The 12,067-nt window shown below is 39.2% G+C and overlaps 1 protein-coding gene across 1 annotated transcript in view; it reads left to right on the top strand.

Moving 5' to 3' along the window:
• MAP7D2 (MAP7 domain containing 2) overlaps positions 1-11,080 on the top strand; it is a 35,923-nt gene extending 24,843 nt beyond the window's left edge. Inside the window, exons 10-17 of the mRNA XM_074151959.1 lie at positions 3,977-4,209; positions 4,591-4,717; positions 5,933-6,137; positions 6,285-6,389; positions 7,599-7,652; positions 8,257-8,335; positions 9,052-9,238; positions 10,831-11,080. Of these exons, the coding sequence (XP_074008060.1) occupies positions 3,977-4,209; positions 4,591-4,717; positions 5,933-6,137; positions 6,285-6,389; positions 7,599-7,652; positions 8,257-8,335; positions 9,052-9,238; positions 10,831-11,080 (1,240 nt within the window). The remainder of the gene's footprint in view (positions 1-3,976; positions 4,210-4,590; positions 4,718-5,932; positions 6,138-6,284; positions 6,390-7,598; positions 7,653-8,256; positions 8,336-9,051; positions 9,239-10,830) is intronic.
• Positions 11,081-12,067: the final 987 nt, after the last annotated feature.

Here is a 12,067-nt window from a genome sequence, read left to right on the forward strand (position 1 = left end):
TCACTGAAGTAGCTTCTATATCCTGCAGTGACCTAGTTTTAGATTTTATTTGATATGTGCTACATTTACTACTCATGATCTTTGTTTTGCCTTGGAAAGATAAAAACAGTGGGTAGAATGTTGGATCAAGACTATTTTGAGGGGTTTTTTCCACAGCTAGCTAGAGAATGGGCCTATTCAAGATTTTGAAAACATATGTAGTAATGCAGCTATCAAAATAACTATTCTGTGACCTATATTCTGTGACCTATGCTTGTGTGTAAAAGAGAAATTAATCTGTCTCTGGCTGGAAAAGATCAAAACTGAAAGTGAAAAAAATCCTGCTTTTGAGAAAATATTACAGATTACAGAGCGAAAATATCAGAACCCAGGAATAGCTTGTGATCAGAGCAACCTTAGAAAACAGCCTTGAGAACGTGCAAGTCCTTGGTGTGGTTTCAGCAGAGCTTTTGTTGAAATAATAGGGAGACGGGGAAAAATAATGCAGCTCTGGTGATGCTGCAAGTTTCTGATTTAAAGTCAGCCTTCTGAACTGCTGTAACCAATGACCTGTCACGTACCTGGCTTTTCAAGAAAGTCTGCTGTTCTCTCCCTCGCTGTTTATGGACAAAATTGGATTTGACCTCTGACTCATGTGCCACATGTACTTTCTTTTCTATGCTCAGCAAAAGTACACTCAGAACGCCTCTTGTGCTCTTCCTGGGACATTCTTCCGCAGTATGGGCCATCCCTGCTATTCCTCTTTTGATTAACTAAGAGCCCTTGTAGTTTAAGGACCAGTGGTCCTCAGTCCTGATAGAGGTTCTTGCAGTGCATGTAGGGGTCATGATAAGAATGACTTCTTACAAGCTGCTGTGCTCGTGTCACCACAGGGCAGCTAGGTGAGAAAACTAAGACCTCCTGGAGGGAGGAAGATCCTTCCTGTAGTTCTGTGGTCCCCTGTAAAATCTAGTGACTGAGATGTGCCAACTTTCAGACAACGTGCGACCACTTCTTGCATTTTGCGGAGCTGTCATCTTAATTCTCTGATCCTCATCAGGCATGCTTTTGTGTTCCCACATTCTTACCACAGTTTCATTACATCCCTTTCCTTTTCTCCCAAAGCTAAAATAAAACATTTTTTAAGCCTAAGCAGACTCCTATGCAAGCATTTATACATTTTCCCTTAATAATCCCATTTTTCTCTCTTCAGAGTCAAGTTTGGCCACTTCCGGTAAAAAGTAGCATAATTTAAATATTATTAGAAGGAGTGGGTTTTTTTCCCAGTAACAATTCTGCCTGTTATCTAGGAATGTTAAAGATACTAAGTGGACAATATGTTTTAAATGTAAGAGGGAAAACAGTGTTCATTTAATACTCTCTACTGGCATCCATATCTTCTTTTAAATGCAGCATAATATAAGTTTTTTGTTATTCTGGGCAAAGAGCTGTAAGGAAAAATTTCTGTAGGTCTAAAAGTTCAAAGATGCCTTACTTAAATAATAGCATTCAACACATGCCTCTAGTCCAACAGGTAAGTTGTGTAGCCAGTCTGCTCTAATTCCTATGCAAAGCCAGCATAGCTGTCATGACTAGACTCCTTCCTACCAACCTCTTTAATTTGATTGTCATGTCTTTATTAGAGAACAATTACTTCTGTGCTAATACTGAAAATGACTCAGTCTTACTTATGTGACTGTTTTGCTGCTTCTGTCACAACAAGTTAAATAAAAAGTATTGCAAGGAACGTGTGGTGAAGTCGGAAATGTAAAACAAAGACAGCAAGAAGGGACTACGCTTTGAAGAAGCATATGATTAGCAAGAAGCATCCTCTGTGCTGCAGACATGCATAAGAAAGGTTGTTTGCTTCTTTATTAAGCATTATATTTTTATGAAATGCAGTTGAAAATGACTGAGGTCATGGTGAGGCACATACAAGATGTACATATGTAGGTGAGGCCTTGAGATTTCTGCCGTTGTCTTTAGGAGGGCCTGGGAGTCCGTCTTTATCCTAAAGAGAAATGCGTAAACAGATATGGTCAACAGCAGCCAATCTCATTGGCTTCTCCCATTGCTGTTTTTCACATGACCTGGAAGCACTTGCCTGTCCACATCTTGCAAAGCCTGCTTCTGTCAAGGGGCAGCAGGAGCAGGCTGCCCTGCGAGGCAGGGTGAGCCAGGAGCCATGGGTGGCAGCAGGGCAGACAAGGACAGGGACCTCACCCACAGGACCCCATCCCACAGCAGACAAAAGAAGTGACCAAGGCAGTTCTGATGATGGTGACCAGGGTCAGCCAAGAGTCCAGTGATAGCCAGCAAAGGCCTTAATAAGGAGGCTCCAAGCACAATCCAGGACAGCAGGTCAGGATGGCAGGCTAGGAGGCCGGGAACAGGCTTATCTACAGCTTACCTCAAGGAAGGACCAAGGGCGAGGACCTGAGCTGACGGGGAGCCCTTGGGCCTGCAGGCAGAGGGTACCTGAGCTGAACTTCAAATTTACTTGGGTGCTACTCTTTCACCAGCCCAAGGGCTTTTGGAGTCTGTGGTGGCTCTTCAGTGGGAGTGAGAAAGTACAGGTGGTGTAATACTCTGAATGAGCTCCCTGTGTTCTGGTGTCTCACCCTCTTTCAAATGCAGCATAATATGGTGGAAAAGAACCCTTTCTTCTCCTGAATTATGAATTGGGGGGGAGTTGAAAGATGTTTAATTCTTATTGTCTGTTATGTAATGCAAATGTTGTTCCAGTTATAATAGTCTCTGGCCACACAATACTATAGTTAGATCTATACAAAACTTGCCACTCCAGTCCATTATTTTTCAGCCGTTGTCCAGGTTTTCATGCTTGTGGTCTACCAGAATGAGTGTATAGTCCAGAAAACATGTTATAGTATACAAAACTGTATTGTGTAGATGAAAAAAGTTGATAAGGAATAGTACATTTATATCATAATTACATATTCACAAGGAATGTTAAAACTACATGTGTAATGTTCACTTTAATGTAGGATTATTTACTCTAATGGGACTCACATAAATCATTTTTTTAAGATTGTAATCTCTTTACTTCCATACTACTGAGTCACACAGCCCAGCCTTTCTCAATGTTACAAGTATTTAGTGCTAGTTACTGGTGTTACATAAATAATGCATGGTGTTTGTGTGGAGTTTTATGTTTCCTCGTAATCTATTCTTTTTAATGTGCAGCTATTTTTCAGTGAATATCAAGTATCTTTACCCTTCTGCTTCGCCAAAACTGACTTCAAGGTTATCATTTCACCTAAAGTATGCAACAGCCAAATGAGTGATCGGCAGCGTTGCTGCTCTGCATTGCCATCACCACAAATGCAGTTGTGTAAAAGGTTGCTGGGGCTGAGTTTTGAGCCTTCAGTCTGTTGCGATGATGCTGATTAAAGCACTAATTGATGAAACAGCGAAGCTGCCTGTAGAATGGTTTGGTCAGTTCTGTCTGCCTTTGTGGTACCCAGCCTTACCTTCATATCTAGTAGTATTTGGTGCTATTTTGGAAAACCAGATACTGTTAGAAAAAGGCTGCGTTTGACAAGGTGGTATTCAGATGAAAGCGGCACACTGCAACTCGTTATAATTTCTTCAGAGAGAAAGCAGCCATAGCTTTGCTTTAAATGTTGAGAAAGGACTATTCAGTACAGGAGTGTTGACAAAATTGTTACGTAATGGCCATTACTAAAATAATTGTTTTAGGAAGATCATGATTTCATATCTCTTGCCTACAACTAGGACAACATTGTTGGTCTTTTTAAATGAGAATTTTCTGTAATCATTTGCACTTGCATGCCAGTTCCCTGTATTTCAGGTTCTGATTGCTTGCATCCAGGTGGTTTCTATGCAGTATTGTGCAAAACAGCTGATATTCCTATGTAGCCAGAGACAAGAAAGGGGAACAATATACGTGAAGATGGAGTTTGATTCCAAACTGTGTAACATATGGCCTGTTTTGATTTTTGTTTTCCCTCATTAGGACAGTTGCAAAGACTTATCCTCAGTCTCCTAAAAATGCCAAACAATATCCAGCTTCTCCTGTGAAGCATCGTGCCACTTCTAATCTCAACCAGGAGACTCCTAAAAAGAAAGCAGACAAGGAGAAAGAAAACATCAGTCATCAAAAATCCCCAGGAGCACGCACCGATGAGGCAGGCCAGGTGGCTTCTGAGAAGCATGTGCCTTCTGCAGGAAAGACTGAAAATAATGAAGGTCAGTCTTACTGCAAGCATGAATTGCAAGGTATCGTGGGTCTGTGAGGCTTATAAACAACGATGAGCTGTTCTTTTTATGAAGCTGCTTAGTCATGGGCTTAGGAGAGTGTGTAAAGATACATACTTAACCAGTAAATGTACAGTTTTCACCAGGGTTACCCATGTATGAAAAACACTTGTTAATGAGGATGTGAAATTGAAATCCAAGGATGCCCTTATCTATCCCATATTCTGTTTGCTGAAAATGCTGATGTATGTTTTTGACAAGCAAAGGTGTGATACCGGTGTGAACCAGGACGTTTTATCCTCTGTGCGAGTGTTGATGTGCTGGGCACTCAGTTCCCTGCCTAACTTTCCGCCCTTGGTTGTCATTTCCCAGGGAAGGTCACGGCAGGAACAACTGATGCAGAAGAAGCCTCAAAAATTCTAGCTGAAAAAAGACGACAGGCCCGCCTGCAAAAAGAACAAGAAGAAAGGGAGAGACAGGAAAGAGAAGAACGGGAGAGGTATCTCTGTTGATTTGTGAAAATAATTTAACCTGTATCATTCAAGATGCTTGAAACTGTGGTTTTAGAATCAAGGTGGGAGCTTACATGTAAGTGTTAATTTCTTTCAATTTGGACCCATAATTAATTAGTGGTTTTTGCAGTCTTCATGGCTAGTGAAGGTAGAAAATATTAATTTGGCCTCTTTAAGAAGCCTGAAGGAACTATTACTCATCCAAATACTTCAGGTATTGTCCACTAAAGTGTGGACATACCTGAAGCATTTTATTTTGTAAAAAAATATTTGAAGCAGTTTTAAATGAGCTAGTTCACATAGAAGAAACAGTCTTGCAGTAGTTAGTATATGCCTTAAATGGCAAGGCTTGTGTCATTCATCAACTTATCTCCCTGTACAGTTCTGTTGTAGGGAGTTGTGGGCACAATGAAGGTTGCTGGGTCTAAGCCCTAAAATTCTTGCTGTGTTCTAGGAGCAAGCTTTTAGATTGTTCTCCACATTGGATACTGGTTGCAAGTGTCAACAAATCATGCCTTTCCTTCAAGCCCCTAATAGTTAACCACTAACTCTGCATGTCTAAATTCAACTTTCTCTGCTCTTATTGAAAACATGAGGGGGAGGGGAAACTTGATATTTCCTGAATCCCTGATATGCAAGGATAAGAATGATCAGTTGTCAAAGCAGCTCTTCAGTGTGGTGACAAAGGAGCGTGATGTCCCTAAGTGGGCCAGGGAACATCACAAGTGGAATTTAGATGCAGTGTTTTTAGTGTACCGCTGTATCTAGCGTACCACTGTGTTTTGTGGCCATTGTTTGCTCTTGCTTATCCAATCTGTTTGTCTTTGGCTGAAACAAAGGAAAAAAGTACTTGCTTTTTTTTCAATACCAGCATCCTGGGTGTGTACAGGAGAGGGGTGTTTATATTATTGAAGCTCTAATTGAAATTAGAATGGAAATGTTTTCTTTTCTTTGATGACACCTTCTTTTTCAAGGGAAACTATAATTTCTAGGAAAGATTTGGGGCAGTGAAAATAAGGTTGGAATAAATGTTTTAGCAACCTGAATTCTGGGCGTATGCTCAATGTCTTTGCTGTATCTTTGCATTTTTCATGAAAATGCGTTGATGCATACATTATCAGTTACTGCTGATTGCGTACCACATACAATAAGATTCACACTAAAGATGAAACCTTTTAAACATGTTGTTATATCTTTTGCAGGCTTGAAAGGGAAGAACAGAAAAGAAAGGCAGAAGAAGAAAGACTTCGTCTGGAGGAAGAGGCTCGTAAGAAGGAGGAGGAAAGAAAACGTGAAGAAGAAGCAGCTAGGAGAAAGGCAGAAGAGGAAGCCAGGAGAAGAGCTGAGGAAGAACAATTGCTAAAAGAAAAGCAAGAAAAAGAGCTCCAAGCCAAACTTGAGAAACAGGTACTGTCTCGAACACAAATGTGAAACTTTATATACATATATATGTATACATATATTTATATATACATATAAATAAATACTTTATATTATCTGGTGATCTGCCTGAAATAAATAATGGCCCTATCATATTTTATACATTTTGATTAGAGGGAAGAAGCAGAAATCAAAGCCCGTGAGGCAGCTGAACAACTTCGTCTTGAAAGGGAACAAATCATGCAGCAAATTGAGCAAGAAAGACTGGAGCGGAAGAAGGTAGATATTTGCGTCTCATTTAAGATAATTATTTCATTTCTTGTTTAAATACATAACCCAGGAAGTACCCAATAGTATCTAGAAATAATAATCTGATATTTTTGCCTAACTTTGTATTTGCTACTTGCACATTAGGGGAATGTGGACATGAAAATTTTTAACAATGGAATCGCCTAAGGCAAATGACTTTCTAGTAGGTACTGAACAAACACAGAATTAGCCTTTACTCACAAAGTTAAACGCCTGAGACAAACAGGGAATGGCATGCCAAGGCAAATGTCGATCGCTGCCCAACCCAGGACATCACAGACTATTGAGGAACATGAGTGACATTGTTTGAAAACTTAATCAAAATAAGCTCTGTGTCATTAATTGAGAAAGTTAATGTGATTAACAAACAGGTTTTCTCCCACCTGGCTTGTCTCTGGTTGCATTCTGCAGAGGCAGCAGGGCTGGCTGGGCACTACCACACAAGGAAATGGCTGGAGCTGCGTAACTTAGCTTTATGTACAGACAGAACAACTGCAGAACCTCTGTCTGGTTATAAAAGGTTGTGCTTCCATATATGTTCTTCCAGTATGTTATTTTAAACTGTTTGCTACTGAGCTGGAGACATGTTGCAGCTTACGATACCAAACCAAAGTGTCTTTAGATCTCAAATAGTTTCCTTTCAAAGTAGTGCAAAGAGACATGGTTTGTTGGAAGGGTTTTTTTTTAATGAACAAAGAAGAAAAAATAAAAATATTTTAGGGTGATGCCTTACATGTTTCCAGCAAGAATAACTTCAGATCTTTCATTTTACTCTGCCATCCCAAAAAGCCTAACTTTTTTTAAAGGCACTATTTGGAAATAGTTGGAAAAGCAACTAGATGAAAATAATAGCTGTTGGTTTTAAATAAGCATCTTGTTCCAGAGCTGAGCTCAACTCATAACTAAAAACACCTGGTATTAAAATGCTTGTCTCTAAATTGCATCTCCTGAGACGGTCATGTTCTGTGAGATCTGGTATGTGAAAGCCAGCTCTCAGGTGTTTTCTGGCTTTTGTTTTCTTTATTTTTCATACTTGTTCCCACTTTTTCAAAACAAGCAGGGATGAGGACAAGACAGTAGAGAAAAGTTTTTCTTTTTGTCTTTTTTTTCTCCTTTATCACTCTCTGGTGTTAAATATTCTGTCTGCCTGCTCATCCTCTGGTTTATTTTGATTTCTAGAGAATAGATGAAATAATGAAGAGAACAAGGAGGAGTGAAACACCAGAAATAAAGGTATGAACAGTGTGTAGTTGTAGGGTTTTGTTTTGTTTTATAACCCATGTGTGAAAGTTAAATCTGAGTACTTCCATGTTAGTAGGTATACTTAGGTACACTTTACACCCAAATTTTAGTTGCATTTCCAACAGAGAGTGACTGTTACTGTGTCACAGTTATTGTTGTGCCACTGCTACGGAGACACAGCTTTGTGCAATTGTTGCAGACTCTGGAGCTGTAATGTTTGCTTGCTGTGATGTATCTTCTGCTTTGTACCAGCCAGTGAATTATTTACTGACCCCTCTGTGTTAAGCCTGACAGGAATGTGGGGTTGAGAACAAGGCAATTGTGTCCAGCCAGGAAACAACAGAGTGAAGTTTTCACCTCTATTTTAAATTTTCTACTAAGGAAACTGTTTCTTCACTTACTTTCAGAGGACGTTTATTTTTTTTTACTTCAAAAAGAAAATAAATCCTATGCCTAATTAAAAAGGAAAAAAAAATAAATCTCTTGCTGTCGATGCCCTTTTACCACCCTGTGGCCCTGGGCAGTCTCACAGGTTTGGAGTCCCTGAAGGTTACAGTCCTTCGTCTAACACAGTTGACTCATTACTTGATTACAGAAGGAAGAGCCAAAACTGGAGATACCATCAACTCTGAATGTGGAAAAGCAGCCAAAGACCCTTGTTCTCAACCAGCCAGGTAAAAATTGCCATATTTTTCTGACCTGTTTTCACAGTTCTTTTCAGAGTTTTGTAATCTCAGGCAGAGCACCATGTATTATTACCGGTTCTTTGCTTTCATCTCAAAAAGAACAGCTACATTTGCATCAGCTACAAATGTTAGAAACTGGAGACTTAGCTTTGTTTTGCCACGTAAGCAGAAGAAAGTTTCTCCTCCATTTTAGTACCTGACATAGCATTTCTGTAAATGAGAAGTTACAGCCTGCCAGTAGGTTTGGTTGCTGAAATCTACCTTCAAATTCTGTAGGTAGAAAATTTTTGAATACAACTATGCTTGTAAGCTTTTTATAGCATTGCTATAAATCTTACATTTCATTTGACTTCATGAAAAAAGCGTATATATTTAAAGAACTATTAAATAAAATATAGATATCTGGCATTTTTCTATATTTTGTTTACTTCCCCAGGCCAAGGCTTTTAGTACATGACATAAAAAATACATTCTCTTTCAATTTCCTTGGATTTAAAAGAAGTAGCATAAAGTGCAATTTTAGAGTGGAAAAAGAGGATTGACAGTATAGTATGATGAGTCATAGATGAAACTGAGTCCTACTGCATTGTCAGTCTCCCTTTCTACTTGATATATAACTTAAAAGCATTTGTGATTATTTTTTTTCTTTAAACTATTTTAAGAAAGAAGTCGCTACTGTCATAATTTCTAACCTTCTTTTATAGATATCAATGGATTGGCAACCTGCCTGAAAAATAAAAGCTTAGAAAGTGCTGCCTCTGTAATCCCTTCCCAAGATGTAGTTGCTAATGGACTCAAGTCAGTTCCAGGACTTATTCAGCTGGAAGCTGTTGATGGGAAATCTAACAGCATGGAAGATTCAACAGATGAGGTTCAGTCCATGGATGTGAGGTACAGATCGTATCTAGCAGTAGAAATTGTGGGATTCATATTAGACACACACAAAGTTTTCTGGTTTATTTGTTAATACTTTACTGCTTTACTTCTCACCTACCCCACAGTGGGGCAGTTGGGTGTCTACTGTGGTGTATTCCATGCCTGCCAAGATGCAAATTGATTATTTCGGACAAGAGTCAGCAGAACCTCATCTCACTCTCACGTATTTGGCAGGGGGAGGGCTCTAAGATCCTTCTTCAGTCCTTACGTATGGATTCCATACAAGTTTGTCCAAACCTTTCAGATTGTTCTATGAAAGTAGCTACTGCAGATATTGTCAGGTGTCACCATTTTTTTTTATTTGTGTCAAGACTGCATAGCCACGATGCATGAGCTTTTCTCCCTCCATAAAAACAGAATAAAGAAAACAATTATTTTAGAATTTTAAGTATTTAACTGGAACAAGTGTATGGAAATCGGTAAATAACTTTGTGTGTATTAAATACTGTTGGATTTGATGGAAGGACTTGCAGGAAAGAAGGATGTTGATTTATGGCTGCTATGGGAAAACCAGTTCTGAATTTTAAATGTGGAATTTTTATACGGTGCTTCCTTAATCAGCAAGCCAACTTAACCTCTCATACTGTTTCAGTATTGCCAGTAAATCTACGTAAATACGTAAGAAATGCCCTAGTGGGACAGACCAGAAGTCTGTCTAGCCCATTATTTGGTCTCAGAGAGTATCAATAAGCATAACTAGTTAGGGAGAGCACTTGAGCCCACCACTTTCTGCAATCCATAGAAGTGTTACAATAGGGATGTTAGAGGACACAACTCTGCCTTGCCCTTCGAAATACCTGCTGATGGACCTGTTGCCAATGAGTTTATCCAACTCCTTTTTCAAGTTGCTGATAATGTTTGCATCCAGGACCTCATCTGGCAGCAGGTTCCACAGTACAGTCTCACTAGGTAAAATTATGTTCTTTGATAGGTGTTAAACCCAGTCCCTTACTAGTCATTGGGCTCCCACTAGGTTTTGTGTCGCAGGATTTGATGCGTTGTGGAAGTTGTGGATGTGAAGTTGTGGATGCCCCATCCCTGGAAGTGTTCAAGGCCAGGCTGGATGGGGCTTTGAGCAACCTGGTCTAGTGGTGGTGTCCCTGCCCATGGCAGGGGGGTTGGAACTTGATGATCTTTAAGGTCCCTTCCAACCCAAACCATTCTATGATTCTATGAAATGTTTGCAGGATCAGGATGAGAATTTGCAAGATGCAATAAACATCGAAGTAAGGGAATGGTACAGGGACTGAAATAATGAGTTGGGAGTAAACTACCAGAAATGTGTTTTTAGGAGTTAAGTGTTCACATCACGCAGCTACCACAATGCTTAATTTTTAAGGAATATGGATTAGATATGACCTTCCATCCTGAACAGAGTAACCTCTTTCTGTTTGGATTGGGATGTAGTCTAGGTAAAGGCTTGCTGCAGCTGGCCTTAAGATAAGTAGTAGTTTTTGGAGACTCAGAAGATTAATTTGGTTGTTGATTAACTAAAAGTTACACACCTCTTACTCTGCATCTTCTTTTTTTTTTTATCTTTTGTACAGCCCAGTTTCAAAAGAAGAACTTATCTCTATCCCTGAGTACTCACCTATGAATGAACTCATGCCTGGTGTTTCTTTGGACCAAAATGGGACAAGTAATTCCAAGGCTCTTGAAGATCTCTTGGATTTCACAGGCCAAGCTACATACTCCAAGATGTCCAGTGATACCATTAGCCTAGATGACTGTAACAAAAACTTAATTGAGGGATTTAACAGTCCAGGACAGGAAAATACACTTAATTCTATCTGTTGACAATCTCGCTTTTCAGCAGAACAGATAAAGGTACAGTATTGTGATAAACACCTTAGATATGATAATTGCTGTGATTACTGATGGCCTTCCCAGAAAAATATTGCAGTTGTAAACAACATATGCGGAGAGAGGAAGAAAGCTGGTCTCCTAGATATTTAAATTTAGCATAATCTTTCATATTTGCAGCTCCTTGTAAATTGGCATCATATGCAAACTAAGCGTATCATAGCAACCAAAAGTTGTATCTGGTAAATGGAAACATTTCCTTTATCCATTCAGAATATAGTGAGAAGAGTTGCTTTTTTTTCTTCATTAATACAATACCTTTCCTATAAGACTTTGGAGCCTGTTTGCATGAAGAAAACAGTTAAAAATGGGGCCAACCTAGAAAATGGTAGTTATTGTTGCTGCTTACTCTTTTCCGCTGCTGTAAATACTTGCAGCACGGTGCAGAATCACTTATCCTGGGAAGCCTGCAAAAAACAACATGAAAAAAGCATAGTAGGCTTTAGTGACAGTTTCAAAGTACAGTGCCACAGCTGATTTTTTTTTTTTTTTTTGAGAGAGTGTATTCTAAATTACAAAACTGAAGTCACCTAACTTGCATAGCTGACTTGATATTCTCTCCTTTTTTTTTTTTTTTAATTGACAGAGGTAGCAATTTGTGGAGGATATATATCCCTGTGATGCTACTGGCAGTAAAATATGAGCTTGTCACTTGAAAAAGCTTCTGCAGTCATGGAACACTGGATTTCAAATAATCAGAGCCGAATATAACTTTGTCTTCCCAGGGAGTATGTTGAATAACCATCTGCTTTTGGCAGAACCCAGTGATCTAGAGCCTCGATGGTTTCAGGGAAGACGGAGTGTGCATTAGAATATGAGCTTTAGCTGCTAATAAAGTACTTATTTCTTCTTTTAATTTAAAATTCATCTCAGCACTTCACTGTGATTTTTACCTGTGCATTTTATTTTGAAATGTTTCTT

This window comes from Numenius arquata, chromosome 1 (genome assembly GCF_964106895.1).
Source record: "Numenius arquata chromosome 1, bNumArq3.hap1.1, whole genome shotgun sequence".
In the NCBI taxonomy this organism is placed as follows: domain Eukaryota; kingdom Metazoa; phylum Chordata; class Aves; order Charadriiformes; family Scolopacidae; genus Numenius; species Numenius arquata.